At 36.2% G+C, this 18,733-nt stretch overlaps 1 protein-coding gene and 1 pseudogene across 1 annotated transcript; both read right to left on the reverse strand.

The window, feature by feature from the left end:
- Window positions 1-83: 83 nt before the first annotated feature.
- LOC140854001 (THO complex subunit 2-like) lies at window positions 84-9,390 on the reverse strand (annotated as a pseudogene).
- A 241-nt stretch (window positions 9,391-9,631) lies between these two features.
- LOC140854011 (THO complex subunit 2-like) lies at window positions 9,632-18,484 on the reverse strand. Its single transcript, XM_073249153.1, has 8 exons — window positions 18,145-18,484; window positions 17,936-18,061; window positions 15,275-15,316; window positions 13,024-13,083; window positions 12,847-12,909; window positions 11,704-11,784; window positions 9,808-9,882; window positions 9,632-9,722 (listed from the first exon to the last, which is right to left on the reverse strand). Exons 1-8 carry the CDS (start codon window positions 18,277-18,279, stop codon window positions 9,672-9,674), a joined length of 633 nt encoding a protein of 210 aa, XP_073105254.1. The 5' UTR covers window positions 18,280-18,484; the 3' UTR covers window positions 9,632-9,671.
- Between the last annotated feature and the right edge of the window lie 249 nt (window positions 18,485-18,733).

Raw genomic sequence — 18,733 nt, forward strand, 5'->3', positions numbered from 1 at the left:
CTAATGATAATTTTTCGCACCATCTAAAGGTTAAAAATGGCATACTGAACCTCAAAAGGCAAGAACTTGTGGTTTAAACACAAAACACATTTTGATTACTTCGTTTTAAAAATTAGCATAAACAAGATGTCATAAAAAAAAAAAAAAAAAGAAAAACAAAATGACTTATATATCTCAAGATGTCTTTTATATCATACCAATTCAGCAAAGCATCAATACCACATATCAAAGATTCAGACCTCATCAAACCGTCTTGCAGTAAATGCATCATAGTGCTCAAATGCATCATCATCCTTGGAAGTAAGTGTGCATATCTGTAAATAAATAACCAAAAGCTATTAAACAAAACATGTTAACAAGTCGACATTCAAATTAGAAAAGGAACTATGGCGGAACACAAACTGAAAAGCCCAAAAAAAATGGGAACACCTCCAAAATGATAGAAAAAACAACTGAAAAGAGAAGGCAACTGAACAGAACCAGAGTATAACAACAATCAAAATAACAAAACCATGTAAAGTTAAGATGGCAATTTGGACCTGAACCCCACTAAACTGACCAACCCAGCTAACTTGTCCGGCCGGGTCCATGGGCTAGGTCAGAGTCTCAAAACCTGACCCGTGTGTGACTCAAGCAGGCTGGAACAGGTTTGGGTTGTACAGTTATGACCTGGCCAAAACCTTATAACTTAATAAGATAAATGTTGAATATATCTATATATATGTATATAAAACATAATCTTAATAATACATATTATGCATACATATATATATACGTATGTATGTATGTATATACCTGCAAATGCGAACTCAAAGGTGGCTATCAGGCATGTGCTCATCCAATCTTAACCACCAGGAACATGGGATCACGGCCATCCATAATACACACCCTTCTCTTGACCAGATCAGGTGTAACAAACGTACCAAATAGTAGCAAAAGCTAATAAAACTCTACATCTGACCCTGGACCTCAATACCCTCCACCCAAACCCCTAAGGTATAGCTATTCTCCCCTTTCGTCCCTCTTTTCTCTCTCTCCCTGACGTTCCCCTCCTCTCTCTTCCATCTCCTCTTCCTCTATCCTCTCCTCTTCCACATTCATTCTATCCTTCTCTACTTCATCCCTTGCCATATCAAGGGAGCTCAAACACAAATCAACCACAAATCATTCAACGGCCACCTTAGCCTCCGCTTCTGCTACTATTCCATCCAGATCTTTGACCTTAACCCATTTCTTCAAGATCTCGACCTTAACCCATTTCTTCAAGATCTTCGACCCCCTTAAACCATTTCTTCAAGATCTTCGACCTTAGCTCAATCTCCAACCAAGGTTCATGTCTCTAGCTAGTAACCCAAGCTTGATACTAACTCTTACCTTGTCTTCAACCTTGACTTTGTCATCCTAACTGCCCTAGCACAATATCTACCTCTAGTTCAATCATCTCCATCCACATGAAGATCATGCTCACTAGCTTGACCTCTATCCACAACATAGAGATGCCATACCAAGGCAAACCTATGGCCATAGGACCCCATCTCCACGTACATATGCCTCACCCCACCACCATGGTGGCCCCAATGCTAGTCGACAACGCATCATCAATAATGCAAATCTTAGCTGATCCCTTTCGTTTTCTTTTTTTGCTTAGCTTCAATCATCATCCAGGTTCAGGTTGAGTCATCCAGCTAGACAAATCCACTTGGTTTCAACCTTCTAAAATATACATAACATCTTTAAATAAGTTATTTGAGGCAAGTCTTGCCTACATTTCACACGTCCGAACCAAGGTTGTCAACTTGATGCTGGACCCATACTTGAACCACCTTGGTATGGTGTCGGTATGCCCGATACAGTAGTTGATTTCAAATACCGACACTCAATATGCCCCCCTATACCATGTATTCGACTTGGTACCAGTATAATACAGTATGCACCAGTACTAACTGGTATAACATACCATGGCCCAAACCATTGTACACAATCTCACCCCATTCATCCTCTATTATGCAATTCCACTTACAGCATGCTCCATCTAGTGTAATTTAACTATATAAATCTACAATATGTCCATCTTTACAAGGTTTATTTTTTGTAGGCCATTTTCATTGTCCAACGTTTTAATAATGCATGTTTCATTTAAACTCACTCAACAATCACATCATAAATTAATTTCAAACAAATCTCAAATAAATGCAATAACATTCCACATCATGGTCAAGGTTATTCAACACAATAAATTAGCTTCACTAGGCATTGAAGAACATCTTTCAACTTGAACTTGGAAACTCCTCAGGCAAGTAACTGAATGCTTGAGCGACAATTATAAACAAGTGAATTCCCTCAATAGTTTTATAGCAAGCAAATGCTTCTCACCTAGCCTAGCATGTTATAAACTTCCAAACTAAACTATAGGATAAAAATGTGAAACATCCCATTGCAGATGGCCAAAATGGCCATCTATGTTGTTGCATGGACATTTTGGCCATCTATATTGTTGCAAGCATCGGGGGGTCATGTTTTAATGCCTAGAGGTTTAAAGGACCGACCATACCATGATACTACCCCTACCAATGTACCAAGGCATGTATCATGGAACATATCATACCATGGAACCATATTAACAAACAGAGATACCAAGGCATGAATTGCGGTTCATGTAGTACCATGGAACTATATCAAGTCTAAGGGGGTATACTGCAGTATGTACCATCCAATACAATGACCAATATGCCCATGTATCGTGGTACTTCAAACTCTATTGAATTTCATTAAACAAGAGTCAACAGTCCGGACTTCTAACTAGTCCTCATAGAAAATGCTTTAGACAAAAATATGTAGCTAAATTAAACTCATAACAATTAAAAAATGGGTGATAAATGCAATCTATCAACAATTGTAGTTTCCCAGCTCATATTTTGCATTCACAATGATCATATCATTCAAAAAAAATTGCAAATATTGGAGCTAAATCACCACCTTTGTAAAATGTAAAAACAAATCAGGAAAACAAGATTCTCTTCTGGTTGGATGATCAGGCGATAGTAAATTGAAAAACTGGAACACAACTGTTCTACTTCACTAAATAACTCCAAAAGATAATGTAAATTATGTAATTTAAGTTTCTTACAACATTTTTCTCTTCTACATACATAGATCACTATTGCACAAGAATACATCAAAATCTTAGCAGTCAGAAGTAGAAATTTCCAGCCTCAAACAACCTTGATTGCTTCACTTGGTTGATTTCATGAAACCAACATGGATCCATTTACCATAACATCTTTTCAACGTTGAGAGAAATATTTTAACTCGAACTGTTTTAAATCAGAATTTAAATGACATACACTTTTTTATGTTTAAAACCAAATTTTCCATGACAATATAATTCTTATGATATAATAATTATGAGTTTCACTCCATTTCAGCTAAGAACTACTTCATGAAACTAAATTAAAAAATGGTGATAAATGTGTTCTATCAACAATTGTAGTTTCCCAGCCTCATATTTTGAATTCCCAATGATCATATCATTCAAAAAAAAATGCAAATATTGGAGCTAAATCACCACCTTTGTAAAATGTAAAAACAAATCAGGAAACAAGATTCTCTTCTAGTTGGATGATCAGCGATAGTAAATTGAAAAACTGGAACACAACTGTTCTACTTCACTAAATAACTCCAAAAGATAATGTAAATTATGTAATTTAAGTTTCTTACAACATTTTTCTCTTCTACATACATAGATCACTATTGCACAAGAATACATCAAAATCTTAGCAGTCAGAAGTAGAAATTTCCAGCCTCAAACAACCTTGATTGCCTTCACTTGGTTGATTTCATGAAACCAACATGGATCCATTTACCATAAACATCTTTTCAACGTTGAGAGAAATATTTTAACTCGAACTGTTTTAAATCAGAATTTAAATGGCATACACTTTTTTATGTTTAAAATCAAATTTTCCATGACAATATAATTCTTATGATATAATAATTACGAGTTTCACTCCATTTCAGCTAAGAACTACTTCATGAAACTATTACTTAATCTGACATGACAATAGTTCAACAACGAGTCAGGGTATGGCTGCATCTAGAATTACAGTTTGGAGCACCCTTTACGAGACGCTAAGTTATAACTAGATCTACAGTAAACTATGGGGAAAAATATCTAAAAGCCTTGGAAACATGTAATTCTATCATCCTCTAGCCAATCTATGATGAAGAGATAGAAAGAGCAGGCAACTTAGCACCATTCACAGTTCAAAATAGCCCCTAATTTGTGAAATATACCGGCCATAACTTAGCAGCCAGAATCTTCTACGGTAATGCACCCGCTTTGGAATCATACTGAAATCTCAAAAATGCACCGGCTTCCTAAGAGTTTCCTTGCTAAAAGTGTTTCAAAAGTACCTGCTTCCCCGCATCCACACTCAAGAGTATAGGACTTTTGATGGAGGACCTAGGATATTAAATCACTAGAAGTTGAATTTTCGTTTCAATGTAGAACTCCAACATCTCATCTTTTCTCCATGCTTTCTCAATTTTCCTCTCTTCCTCATTCTTGATTGCAGATTCAGCTTCCCGAAATCCGACCACAAAAGCAAGCACATTACTAGCAATAAGACGTTTCCTTCAAATCAGGCAACCTATTTCTGATTGACCTACCTTGAAGTTATTGATATCAGGTGAACTCATTGAAAAAGCAAATCATAAAGCAGCCATACATTTTAGTACCTTGATGGTCAAATGAATCTACAAAAATTTATAAGCATCGCTTACATCTATCAAACCAAGCACCTCTAGAGCAGTAGTTTAACCAGGAACCATCGGTACCTTTATGGTCAACTTATTCCCTGGTGATGATCCCTTTCAGGCTCCATGCTCCAACCGAGGACACAATTTTTAACAATCAATGCCCTCAAAAACGAAATAGCTTTCGCCATGTCCATATTATGCACTAAGCCAATAGATGAATATTAAAGGAGGAGAGGCACAACCACACTCAGAGCAAAAGAGAAATGTCTGAAAGTAGCAGCTCAGTCATAAAAATATGGAACATGGAAGTAAAAGCAAGTATGCAACTTTCATGAGAAAAGTGCATCTTCAAACATCACTGAAAGCAATCTCAATGATAATGACTTGATTCTTAGAAATGACAAAGACCAAGGTTAAGAAGACCCATAATCATTTGATGGTTGCTTACTTTGTAATCCAAACTAGAATGGCCACTTGAGTCAAAGTGAGAATATGTTCAAGTTAAATAGAAGATCTACCAGGGTTCAAAGCATAAGGTTCAATGCAAGATGCATGAAAAGAGCTTTCTTTTTTTCTTGGCTAAATGATTCGATTAACTCAAATAAATAATGTTGCAACATCTATAGTATAAATCTATACGAATATATTAAAGGGGAAGCCAGTGGCCTCCCAACGTGCCACGTGTCATGCTCGGGACTCTTCCCGACTGTTTTTTTTTTTTCCGTAAGAACCTTCCCGAGCCCTCCGGACTTTTTCGCTTCGAACCTTCTTGAGCCTCGCAGACGCCCAGCTCCTCCCCCCTCTCCTCGCCGCCGCTTCCCGTCGGTCTCCTCTGTCGCCTTCCTCCCCATCGTCACCGACGTCGGCCTCCCTTCCAATCTCCCTCGGGTGCTTTCCTTCCCACAGATCTCCAAAAAAGAGAAAGAAATGAAAAGAAAAGGAGGGAAAAGTAAAAAAAAATTGAACAATCTATGCGGGAAAAGGTCATCCCTTTTAATTTTTCCACCTTTCCTTTGTTTTTGTTGATTTTTTCGATCTTTCCTCTGTTTTTTTCCGTTCTCAGGGGTCTCAATCAGGTGGGAGGCTCTAGACTCTTCACCCCACTCTCCTCAAAGCTACCTCCCGTCGGTCTCCACCGTCGCCTTCCTCCCCATCGTCACCAGCGTCGGCCCTCCCTTCCGATCTCCCTCAGGTGCTTTCCTTCCCACAGATCTCCAAAAAAAAGAAAGAAATAAAAAGAAAAAGAAGGAAAAAGGAAAAAAATTGAACAATCTATGCGAGAAAAGGTCTTCCCTTTTAATTTTTTCCAACTTTCCTTTGTTTTCATTGATTTTTCCTATGTTTTCCTCTATTTTTTCCGTTCTCAAAAGTCTCAATCGGGTGGAAGGCTCCGGACTCTTCACCACGCTCTCCTCAACGCCTCCTCCCATCGATCTCCGCTGTCGCCTTCCTCCCCATCATCACCGGCATCAGCATTCCCTTCCAATCTCCCTCGGGTGTTTTCCTTCCCACATATCTCCGAAAAAGAGAAAGAAATGAAAAGAAAAAGGGAAAAAGGTAAAAGGTAAAAAATTGAACAATCTATGCAGGAAAAGGTCTTCCCTTTTAATTTTTCCACCTTTCCTTTGTTTTCGCTAATTTTTCCTATGTTTTTCTCAGATATTTCCTCTATTTTTTGCATTCCCAGGAGTCTCAACCGGGTGGGAGGCTCCGAACTCTTCACCCGCTCTCCTCGACACCACCTTCCATTGGTCTCCACCATCGCCTTCCTCTCCATCGTCACCGAGGTCAGCCCTCGCTTCCGATCTCCCTCAAGTGACCAAGATAATTTTTTAAATATATATATATATATATTCCAAAAAAATATTAATTTTAATATTATTATATTTTATTAATAATTTTTTATCATCATTTAAGTACAGCCCACTGCATAGCATTGGTTACTTGCTAGTATAACATGAAAGTACGAATTAAACAAGCACACGTCACTTATAATTCATCATTTAGTGAGCCTGGATAGTGTATCATACTCCAAACGAGCAGAATAAACAGTTGAGTAACACCTTAAATTGTCAAATGCATAATATGCAGAACACCTAGTGATTATGTATGGTGACCTGCAATTTTGATCCAAACATTAAAAAAGAACTAATAAAATAATCAACAGAAATACGCCTCTTTCGAATGATACTAAAATTATTAATTAGCATATCCTAAAATTTAGAAAAAACAACAATAACATCTGCTGGTTATCATTTAGATGCTGATACAGTAGCAACTGCAGACATCTAATATAAAAAGCACAGGTGAACTCCTTATCGCCATCATGTGCCTACAGTGAAGTACTAATTTTGTTAACTCAACTTTAATGATGTAGCTACACGTACTCTTTCTTCATCTGTTAAGGTTCAATACGGAGTTCTGATTCAGACTGGAAAAAATAAGATAAGCAGCTGAGACCACAGTATTTAGTAATGACTTGACGTACCCATCTTCATCCAGCACAAACTTCACAAAAATAATAAAACAATAAAAATGATTCACTTTGCATAGCACCAAAACCAATGGATATGAAATCGATCCAAAAAAATGACACTAGCGTGCACAAAACTCGCCTTTGATGCAGCAAACGCATTATTCATCAACGAATGCAAATTTAATCAGGATAAAGTCCCCCATGGCTTCTTCTTCAATGATGCAAGGTACATAAAACAATGGTGAGAACAGTAGATTCATGATGATGTTCACCACTCAGGTTCCCTCACTAACGAGCTGATCGGATGCTTGTCTGGCAATTTGCCATTTTCTTCTCAAGAGACAATGTCATTAACTACAACAGCAACTTAGGAATGGGAAGGACAACGGGTTCCTGATAATCACCAGTTACTTGCTACCAATATCAGCTTGATGGTTTTTGCATTTCCATCTCAAACAAAAACACATCTCAAAAATGGTCTTCACCTAAGCTTCTCGTGAAATACTACATCTTTGTCATAATGCTCGAGATCCAAAGTCTTCCATGCACATAGAGTTGTCATCTTCAGGAATCAACAAGTTTATAGAACAATTAGTGTACGGGAGGGGCTTCATATAACTAGTAAACATAATCTGCCTGTACCAGCTATTTGCAGTCCATGATTGCCCCTCCTATATTGCAAATAATTATAATATTTAGTTAGCAATGTATAGATTCATTTGAATGGTAAGAGAAGCAACCATCATCAACCAACAAACACATCTCCAATTACCCTCAATCTAAAACTGTCCAAGCTGGAATCTGACAGGCATGAACTTATTCAACTCTGATTGTGCTTTTATGTTCACATCTGTCTGCACTCTGAGCAGCCATTGATTCTCTTTGCATGTTGCCACAAGAACAGTCTACAGAAAAAATTAACAAAAGCATCGCAATCAGAATATCTCTTGTTAGTCAATATAACCTTCAAATTCCACCACAAAAAGTACATGGAGGAAAGATGTCAATATGCACCACTGTAAGCATAACACCAAGGAAATTGTAGTAACCAAAACCCTCATCAGTCAACATATCCATCAAACTCCACCATAAGTCAACATATCCATCAAATTCCACCACAAAAACAACCATGAAGGAAAGACATTAAGATGCAGCACTGGAACCATAACATGAAACTGATGAAAGTATCTGCAAAACTCTTTCCAATGGAACATCAAAGTGGATACCTTCAGAAAGTTTCAAACAGACATCAACATTCCAAAGCAACCCAGCTTTATAAAAGTTAACTGCCATAATTCCATCAATAGGCTCACTGTCCGAGAAACCAAACTTTTATATCTCAGATAAGTTTGTGATCCAATACCCTGCCTCAATGAACAAATCTTCAAAGCTTTCTAAACTCAAGCAAGAGAACACCCAGCAAATACCACATCAACAAGCCTACTCCAGATAAGGATGCAGCAGATCAGGACATCCTCAAGACTCAATGAACCCCACTTGTAGCAGGATTATTCAAATTTATGATCACCATGTGTGATGCAAAACAAAAGACACTGTTAGATTTGAAAAAAGAAAAAGAAACATAAAAAAACAGAGGAAAGAAAGACAGAGCCAGCCTTTAATTTCTTTCATAGAACATGCTTCCGGTCTTTCAACAAGGTAATATGACATTAAATACAAACTTTATCCTTCTTGATTTAATAATAGTCATTGGAAGTGCCAAATACATTTTTGTTCAAGTATTAAGACACTGAAATGAAGTCTTAACAAGCAAAATTTACTTAATGCAAAATATATTAGGCTATAAGTAAAAGGAATGGAGGCCTCAAGTAACATGTCAGAAAATTCTGAAGGAATTGAAATTACTGAGTAAGATAAGTGAACATAACTTACATATTATCAAGATCAATAAAGTTTGCTTTCACCAGCAAGCTGTAAGCTGATAAAGACTGGAAGGAGCACGTGTGTTCACATCCATACGTTGATAATACTGGAACTTAAACCCCAAAATCTGAGCAGCATGTGACTGCCAAAAACAAACAAGCACGATATAACAAAATCAAGCACACTTGAGAGTTTTAAAAGAAAAATCTCAATAAAAAGCATACCTTTGGAAATATAGGAATGAGATTATAAAAAGCAGCATTCTCAGGATAAGTTCAAAACACTCCAACCTGACCAATCATGTATAGGCAAGCATCTCTCATCAGTTGCAGCACAATAATAAATCCAGTAATAGACTCTTCTTCTAGAAATGGAAAGCAGCACAAGCTAGCAAACAGGTTTGCTGTAAAATAAATTAGCCTTTTAAAAAAATTAAAAAAGAAAGGCTAAAAGGTGGGAAACAGATAAAAAAATGTAATGATTAGCCTTGCAAAAGAAAAGCCAAAGGGATAAAATACATGAGGAAGATGTAGTGACATAAGGGCGAGACAACTTACAACATCAAAACACGATTAGGGTCCAGATCAAAGTGCCCAATTAATGACTGCGAAAGATCATAGATTAAAGACCATTAAGATAAAGAAAGATATTCACCTAATGACATTATTACATCCACGGAAAAAGACAACCTTAATTATGCTAATTGTCACTGTTGATGTATTCTCAGTTGTCAAATCTAAACCACCCTGACAAAGAAGCGCCACCTACAAAGCACAAAAATAAGGAAAGGACGTTGGTGAGCACTTGCCAATGAACCAAATAAAGAATATAAATCAAAAAGCAAATAAACACTTGAAAGTGAAATGGGTTTAGCTATGTGTAGAGATAACTTGTTTTTGTATCTTAATACAAACTGAACTTCTAAGAAGACGTGTGCATTATCATTACATTATATTATGGGAAGAGCTTATTTACTAGATTAGTTGATTTGTTTTTATAAAAATTGGACTCATAGAGAGACATGAGCATTATCATACAAATGCCTATTATGAGAGGAGTGCATGTGCTACACATGTAAAACAACTTACAAGAACATACAGGCAAATTAGGGATTTAAATTTTGAAAATAAATACACATATGTCATGCATAGGATTCTCACTGAAATTGTGTTTGTCAAGAATAATATAGGTCTATTAACACAAAGCACATATTTGGCATATAATATTCCCGCTAAGGTTTTAAATGCGAATACCCAACCCATACCATTTCTTCCATCAAAAGACTACCGCATCAATGTGATACCAATACCGATAGTCCATACCACAGCTAACATATTCCAAAAGTTTAGAAAAGCCATTGGTATACCAGTATCGTACCAACAGCTGTTTCAGCATCCCAGAACCCATACTCATGCTGGTTTCCTACTGGAACAGTATGGTACCAGCCGTATCATCCCATTTTAGCGGTTTTTAAAACCATAATTCCCATAGAAATTATATTATACTTCAAAAAGTTGCCTAGTAAAATTTTTAACTTTTATACTACTACTGCCTAATATTTTTCAAGGTTATCATTGTCAACAATTTGTTAAACAAACAAAACGAGAGACAAATGAAGAGATACATATCAAAATTAGAGCTAGATGGGTAAAGTGGAGCAGCACTTCCACACTATCATGTAGCCAGCACATGCCTTGGCAACTTAAGGGGAAATCCTATAAAACCTTATGAAATTATAACCCAAACAGCACGTTGTGGTTTACATCTACTTGCAGTTTTCTGCTATTTGATCCAACATTTTAAAAAGAATGCACCAAAATCAATGAAACCATACACCCAAACAATATGCTAAACTCTTGTAATAATTCTCTTACCTCCAAAAAAATCTTGTATAATCCACAACATTTTTATTGAATCATATTATGTATCCAATTACTTTATTGAATGTTCCTAAACCTTAACTTGCCCTTTTATGTTTTGGTAATCTTTTTTTTTCCAGACTGGAACCATGAAAACTAAAATCAAAAACTGACAAAAATGTTTCTTATAGCCTCAAATAGAACTCAACCAGAAACCAAGATTATGTCTTCAACTTGAAGGAATGTAAACAACATCAACCTTCACAATGCTATGCATTTAAAGAGAACAAAGTGCTCTTTGCCTTCACAACACTAATGTATGACATGATCAAAGCAACCCGACAAAATTACCAAAGAACCATTATACTTCAAAAAACTAACAAATCAAGCAAACATTAACCACATTGAAATGTAAAAAAATAGAATCACTTTGCCATCCTAAATGCACAACCACCTAGTGGACTACTTTACAAACATTGTTTTGTAAATCTGGGTTCTTCATATCAATACAAGGAACTTAGTCATATGATGAAAAACAGACCATGATTGACATTATTAACTTGAAAAGAATGTTATAATGAAAATACCCTAACCGGACTCATAGTGCAAGCCCATTGTAGCAAGTGAAGGATATTGATCATGCTTAGTTCCTCTCATCATAAAGACTCAATAAAAAAAAAAAGAAAGAAAGAAAGAAAAGAAAAGGAAGAAGATCAAGTAACCCACCAGTTTGGCATAGCCCTCGCTCTCCTCTCGTAGAAGATTGAATTTTGTTTGCTGATAAAGAAGGCGGGTGTTTACTCTAACCTGCAGACATAATTATATACAAGAGAAAAGGATCAAGCATCCAGATTTGGAAAGGGGAAAAGGGGATTGGCAAGGGGAAAAAGAATTCCAATCAAATGTTCAGTATTGAAAACAGATTGAAAACATAAATAATTATAGATTATCTACCTATCATATGTGTACATAATTAATCGAGAGGTAAATAATACATCCATTAGTTTAATGCAGCAAGGTATATTAATCTTAGCCCTGAGTGCAGAAATACAACTTTGATATACACATTATGTTGGTGCCATTTATACCACAAGATTACATCTGAGCATATTTGCTTTCAGCAGACCCCATGTAACACATGCTCTCAGTTAATCAGTAACACAACTGGGGTAATTACCTGTCCATATAGTCATCAAACAAAATAGCCACACTATCTTCAATTCAAAAGGCCATAACATCTAATCAGTTATCCACCCTCTTATACTCCTCGATTGGCTAGACATATAAGCGACTAATAATTTTAAAAAAGGCAGCCTAAAGCATGTGGCTCCTGCCATTGCAAGGTCTAGAGAGCATCAAATGTATGCAGCCTTACCCCCATGGGCAGTAACTTATGCAACCACATCCACTACATTTAAAACACCAGTTTGCAGTGCTTTTCCTAGGAACCAGTGCCAAGGAATTCTGGGTGTCTTATTCACGTCAGTACGACAAATACCAACTACTGCACAACAACATGGACCGCTCCTATATCCTTGAACCAAACAAAAATATTTTTTTACCGAACCCTCTGCCACTAGCAAGTGTAAGATCTCATGCAGCAAGCTAAAATTTCATAAACAGAAAGCATCAATAAACAATAATTGTACATGAAGGTTTAGAAAAAAGTCCATCAAAAGCCCTCATCGATTGACAGTAGCACTGCACATGCTCAAGGAGCCACATATAAAAACTATTGCCAGAATGTGGACGGCATGTTTCCTCTTTACAGACTTCTTAATGGTTAAAAGAAAGAGGAGGATGGGGATATGCACGAAAGATAGACAGTAAAACTAGATAACGCTATCCAACTCAATTTAAAGTTTATACCTCTTTGGCCTTCAAATCTTGAGCCTTTACTTTATTCAATTCAGACTCCCACAGAAATTCTTCCTACAAATAAGAAGCAGAAGAGTACCACTTTAAATATGGAAAGGAAATGCATCAGTGCAAAAAAAAAAAAAAAAAAAAAAAAAAAGGACAATGTAAGCAGATAACAGGTCTTACCTCACAACTCTCTTGCAAAAGCCTAGATGGAACCAATGAAGACTCGACAAGCCATTTTGCCTACATATGAAAAGATATCATCAATTCTTCATAACACAAATGACAGACATTATATAGAAGACTAAAATTCAAAGAGTTTTACAGAAGCCACAATTATTGTAGACACTTCTTATTGGCCAATATTGTTACCAGCAACAATTCGACCAGAAATTGATTTTAACAAACTACAAACCAACAGATCAATGAAAGTAGCATTGGGTCATCATTAGTAAGAAGGTTGTGGCCTTTGACAACAACTTAAGTAGATTAGTTAAGGCATGATCTTTTCTAAGAGTTATTGGAACCATGCTTTTCCACTTATGGTGCTGACGGATGTGCGATTTTGTGCCTTGCTGGCAGATATACCATGCTGTGCCAAAATAAAAATAAAATATTACATGCTGACCACACACATGATGGCACTTGAAATCTCATGCTATTTCAACCTACAGGGATGAACTTGTACAGATTAACCACGCAAATTAAAGGAGAATATCATGCCCTCAAGAAAAGTTGCCTGTTTGCATGCACATGGAAAGGAACACAAGGACTCCCATGCAACACAGTGTTATCGAAACACCTAGCAAAGGTGCCAGATGTCCAGATTTTCCTAAGTGTATGACACTTCAACCCTCGGAAAACCCAACAAAAGGACAATTTCATACAAAGAGCAACATGTGATGTATCCATGCTTACATATGTATATATGTGCCAGCCAAATTATTTCAACAACTAGACTAAGTAACTAGTAAGTGCATTTTTTTTCTGAAAGAAAACTTACATTCATGCTGTGCCACAATAACATGAAAAGGAAGAAGGAAGAAATTGGTGTTAGACCACAAGAATGAGCCTGGGCACTTGATGCTAATATTCTTTAGTAGGAAAACTAGATGAGAATCCAAGTGTCATCAATTTAAAAAGACTTCTTTTTGACAGCACACTCCCAAAACGTGTGCTAAGTTTCCTCACTTTTAGCTGATGTAAGCAACAAACTCCATTTTCGAAGTGCCACAAAGTCTCATGCTGTGTCATCTTGTGCGTTTCAAAGTGTCGGCCTCTATAATTCCATAGGCAAAAGGAAAAAGACCAAAAACTGAACTTTCTGGATAGCAAATCTAAGACATGATTTTAATAGCAGCCTCCAATTCTAGCAGGTGGTGAATCAATCAGGAGAAAATTTATAATATATATTTCCAGCATTCTATTGCTTTAGAAATATGCTACTTTCCAATAATAACCTATAGAACATTCTTAATCAACCATCTCCAATTGTAAAAAAGATTGTGCTTATAACTAGAAGCCTGGGAAGTGAAAGTCTATGGAATAAACAGAATGGAGCATAATGTGAACAATTTTCAGGACAAAAATGCTCATGATCAGGATGGAATATTTTGTCATGTGCTATAACAAGAAACTGCTTTCAAAGCCACTCTTGATAATGATGTAGCCAAAACAACAAATTATGCCTACACATAGCCCAACATTCGGCACTATTAATTCAGAATGATAGATCAGATGCACTGAATTTAAGGATTTAGACAAACAAGGGGCAACCAGAACCTGCCAGTCTCAAAAGCCTGGAAAAAAATGGTCTGGATCAATCAATTTTCTTATACAAATGGCATTCAACAATGGACAGCTTGAGAGCAATCTTGTTTTTGGCAAGCATGCTGATAAATACTTCTGCTCGAAGTAATAATTTGGCATCATTCAAAAAGAAAAATGGAAGGTATTATGTCATATTAAAGATCAACCGCTTAGAAGTGGCAGCATTGATATATAAGCAGGTGTGGGTGAATGATGTACCATCCTACAAGATCCTAAAATATTCCAGTTTGTAAACAATACATGTTACTAGTGCTGGTCAAAATGACTAAAAGAGCCTAATGACACGATGAAAGATAAAACTAAAACCCATTCAAAACGACAGTTAGGAATAAAAAAAAAATTGCAATATATAGTGCAAATGCACAAATTAAATAGTTATAACTTGATTCCCGAAAGTTAGTGCTTAACAGAGAAAATTCAATAAAAATCCATTTATATGAAAAGAAATTGATACATGATCAGGGTTTCTCATATCTCAACGTTGTTAACATCAATTAAAACAAAAGAATTAATCAAGTGTATCATGTTTAAGCAAGAAAATTATAGGTTTTTAATATCAAATTATGTAAACTAAGGCCAAATAATTAGAAAGTAAATTGCCTACCATTTTGATGAGACGAGCACGACAATCTCCAGGCATCGTAAGCTGGAAGATCAGAAAATTAAGCTAGTTCATCATACATAATTTATCATGTAAGCTCCATTATACAGAAGAGAAGAACATCTTATATTCCCCCCCCCCAACAAAAGAAAAAAAATGGCCAAGTAAAAGGCCGGAAATAGCATACAGCACAAGAAAACAATATTTTAAAAAGAAAAGCAAAAATATTAAGTGTTCCTTGAATAGTTTACAGATCTGATTAATACCCAAGAAATAAAGAATAAAATGGCAGATCAGTATCAAATACAAACCTTTCTACCACAACACAGCCTGTCTTCGTATCAGTTATCAGCAGCATGATGTTTATGGGACAACGGCCAGGTAAAATAAATTGATCCACTAAAAGAAATCCAAGGACCCTCCCAATGGTTTATAAAAAAAGAAAGAAAAAAAAGGTCATCTAGATATATGAAATCTCTACCCACTCTAACCACCACCACCCCCCAAAAAAAAAAAAACCAAAAAAAAAAAAGCATTTGGATCCTTAATAATTCAAACAATTTGAGGATTAACATGATCATCCTTTTCAAAAAAAAAAGAGAGAGAGAGAGGAATATTATCAACTTACCATCTTTGGTCAGATTTCAAAATGCATGCATTTCAATGAATCCTTAATAAATCTAATAGTATAAGTGAACATCATAATCCTTAAAAACTAATGTCAAATTTCAAAGCACACAGAGGCTAGTCAGCTACTAGGTTAAAATACGAGGTTCATCAATGGGCCATGAAGATGTTTCTGTGTGAGTTCTTGGTTTATAAATTGTGCCTCGAAGATGAAAATGATAACTTATTACCCATGGGTTCCTTCCCCTTTGTTCTTACTCTTTTTTGGGCGTGAGGGAATCCAAGAGTTGTTCAATGTTTGTATAACGTAAAAGTACAAGGGTTAAAGTAAGTGCCCCACCCATCAACTAGCCTTTTGCTTTTCATATTAGCCACCTTATTTGAGTTGCAAGCATTACAAAAAGGTAGCTGCAGTAATTGAACCTCCAGCAGTCTAGTTACATACAACAAAACACATTAATGCAACCTCCTTGGGAAGGATTACCCTATGGATTTCGAAAAGTTTTAAAATAGATAATCATTTATGTTTGACAGCCTACTACATAACAATCCAATATATATATATATATCTATATATATATATATATATATATATATATATATATATATGCGTATGTGCATGTGTATATCTATAAATATATGTATATGTGTGTCTATCTATCTACACACACACACACACACATATATATATATAAGCAAGAAATTCACTTTTTGATCCTGTTGATAGAAGGTTCGTGATTACTAATCATGAATAGAGGTAGGATAAAAAAATAGATATGGAGGAAAAACTAAAAAGTAATTACCCGAAACTTCTAACTCTTATTACAAGTAGAACTTATGTCATCCAAGAAAACACCATTCTTTTTATTTTTTTTTATTACAATGAACTAAATACTTGTTCGCTACAAATAACTTTATTTAGTACTATACTTTATTAATTTTTTGAATTTTAATTCAAGGGAAAGAAATCGTGGAGCTGAAATAAGTCACTCAGAACACCTTTGAAAGGATTATGTGGTACAATTGGGTCAAATAAGCCCTTATGGAATAAATACTCAACCATTTATGAACCATCGGATATTGTTTTATTCAAAGTTTGTTCAATTACTCTTTTGCCCACAAATGCAATGTAGGCATTAGGTTCCACAACAATAACATCTCCCAGCATATCAAAACTGCTTGTTACTCCACCGGTTGTAGGAGATGTAAGGATTGATACATAGAATAATTCTTGATATATATATTCACGCACACTTAGAGCTTTAAAAGATTTTGATTTACATAAAGCACCTTAATCGATATATAATTTGCAAAGTCACTTCTATAGAATCAACTATCCTATTCCAATGATAGCATATATTCCAAGAGGCATGCATGTTGGTCTCACAGCTAAATGCGTCCCAAACTCAACTATGATAAGATGTTTGGAGTTTAGGATCAGTCTCGCATTCAGAACAATTTGCATATATATATATATATATATAGAGAGAGAGAGAGAGAGACTCAGAGCTTTAAAAGATTTTTGATTTACATAAAGAACATTAATCTATATATAATTTGCAAAGTCACTTCTATAGAATTAATTATCCTATTCCAATGATAGCATATATTCCAAGAGGCATGCACGTTGGTCTCACAGCTAAATGCGTCCCAAACTCAACTATGATAAGATGTTTGGAGTTTAGGATCAGTCTCACATTCAGAACAATTTGCAAACGAGCTTGTTGATAAGTAGCCAATATCTAGCCCAACCTAAAGACTTAATTAACATCAATTATAAACAGTGCAAGAGGTTGTGCACGGTTCATAAAAAGATGTATTTCAATTCGGACCTAGTTGACCCCTTTTTAGGGAAAATGATGATGTCCAAGTCCAAAATGCAGCCACATTATTCGCTTTCCAAAAAGTACCCAGGATTTCAAGATCAAATAAAGTTTGAAAGAATTCTCACCATGCACGCAAGAATCCAAATCAACAGCTATCAGCTAATCCAATAAAGTTTCACAGTATAAGGATACTCAGAGAACTAAAACTCACATCTTGCCCCATGTGGGCGATGATATCAGCGATGATGGATGCCATCTCCACCCTTTGCTGCTCCTCCACGAACACCACCGAACCCAGCGCCACGCTGCACTTCTGGAACGGCAAATCCCCGCGAACCTGCGCCAAACCCCATCAAGAACCCACCTATACCATCAAGAACGCAAGGAAACACATCCCAAAACCCTAGAAGACGAACGCACCATGGCCCAGCAGAGCTCGTAGAGGAACCGGTTCATAGGGACCGGATCGGGGAGCTTGAAGGCAGCGTTCGAGGCCTTCCATTCCTGGAGGCATCCCTCGGTGATGTACTTGAATTCAGGGGATTGGACAGACATCGAAGGGTGCAGGAAGAGGACGCCGATGAGGGGAGAGTGGCCTAGGACTTCAGGAGGACGGAGATGGGAATAGGTAGGGTTTCATCGAGATTAGGGTTTTGGAACGGAATGCGACGAGATAGACTCGAGGGGCAGAACACGGGAGAGGGAAAAACATCGAAACTCACGATAGCGGTGGGATACGCAGGGCTTTATAACTAATCCCGGATTGAGAAATTCTTTGTGCATCGCAGGGGGTGTACAAAATGCTACGCGAAGTACACCGCTTTCATATAATTGATCGTATAGTCATCATTTATTAATATATATTTAATTTTTATTTTATTTTTTATTTAAAAATTTATATAGTAAAAATATTTTTTTTAAAAAAAAATTATAATATTTTGTAACATATTATGATTTTCTATATGCACGATGCCATGATATGTTATACAAAAATTATGATATTTCACAT

This window comes from Elaeis guineensis, chromosome 15 (genome assembly GCF_000442705.2).
Source record: "Elaeis guineensis isolate ETL-2024a chromosome 15, EG11, whole genome shotgun sequence".
Classification (NCBI taxonomy): domain Eukaryota; kingdom Viridiplantae; phylum Streptophyta; class Magnoliopsida; order Arecales; family Arecaceae; genus Elaeis; species Elaeis guineensis.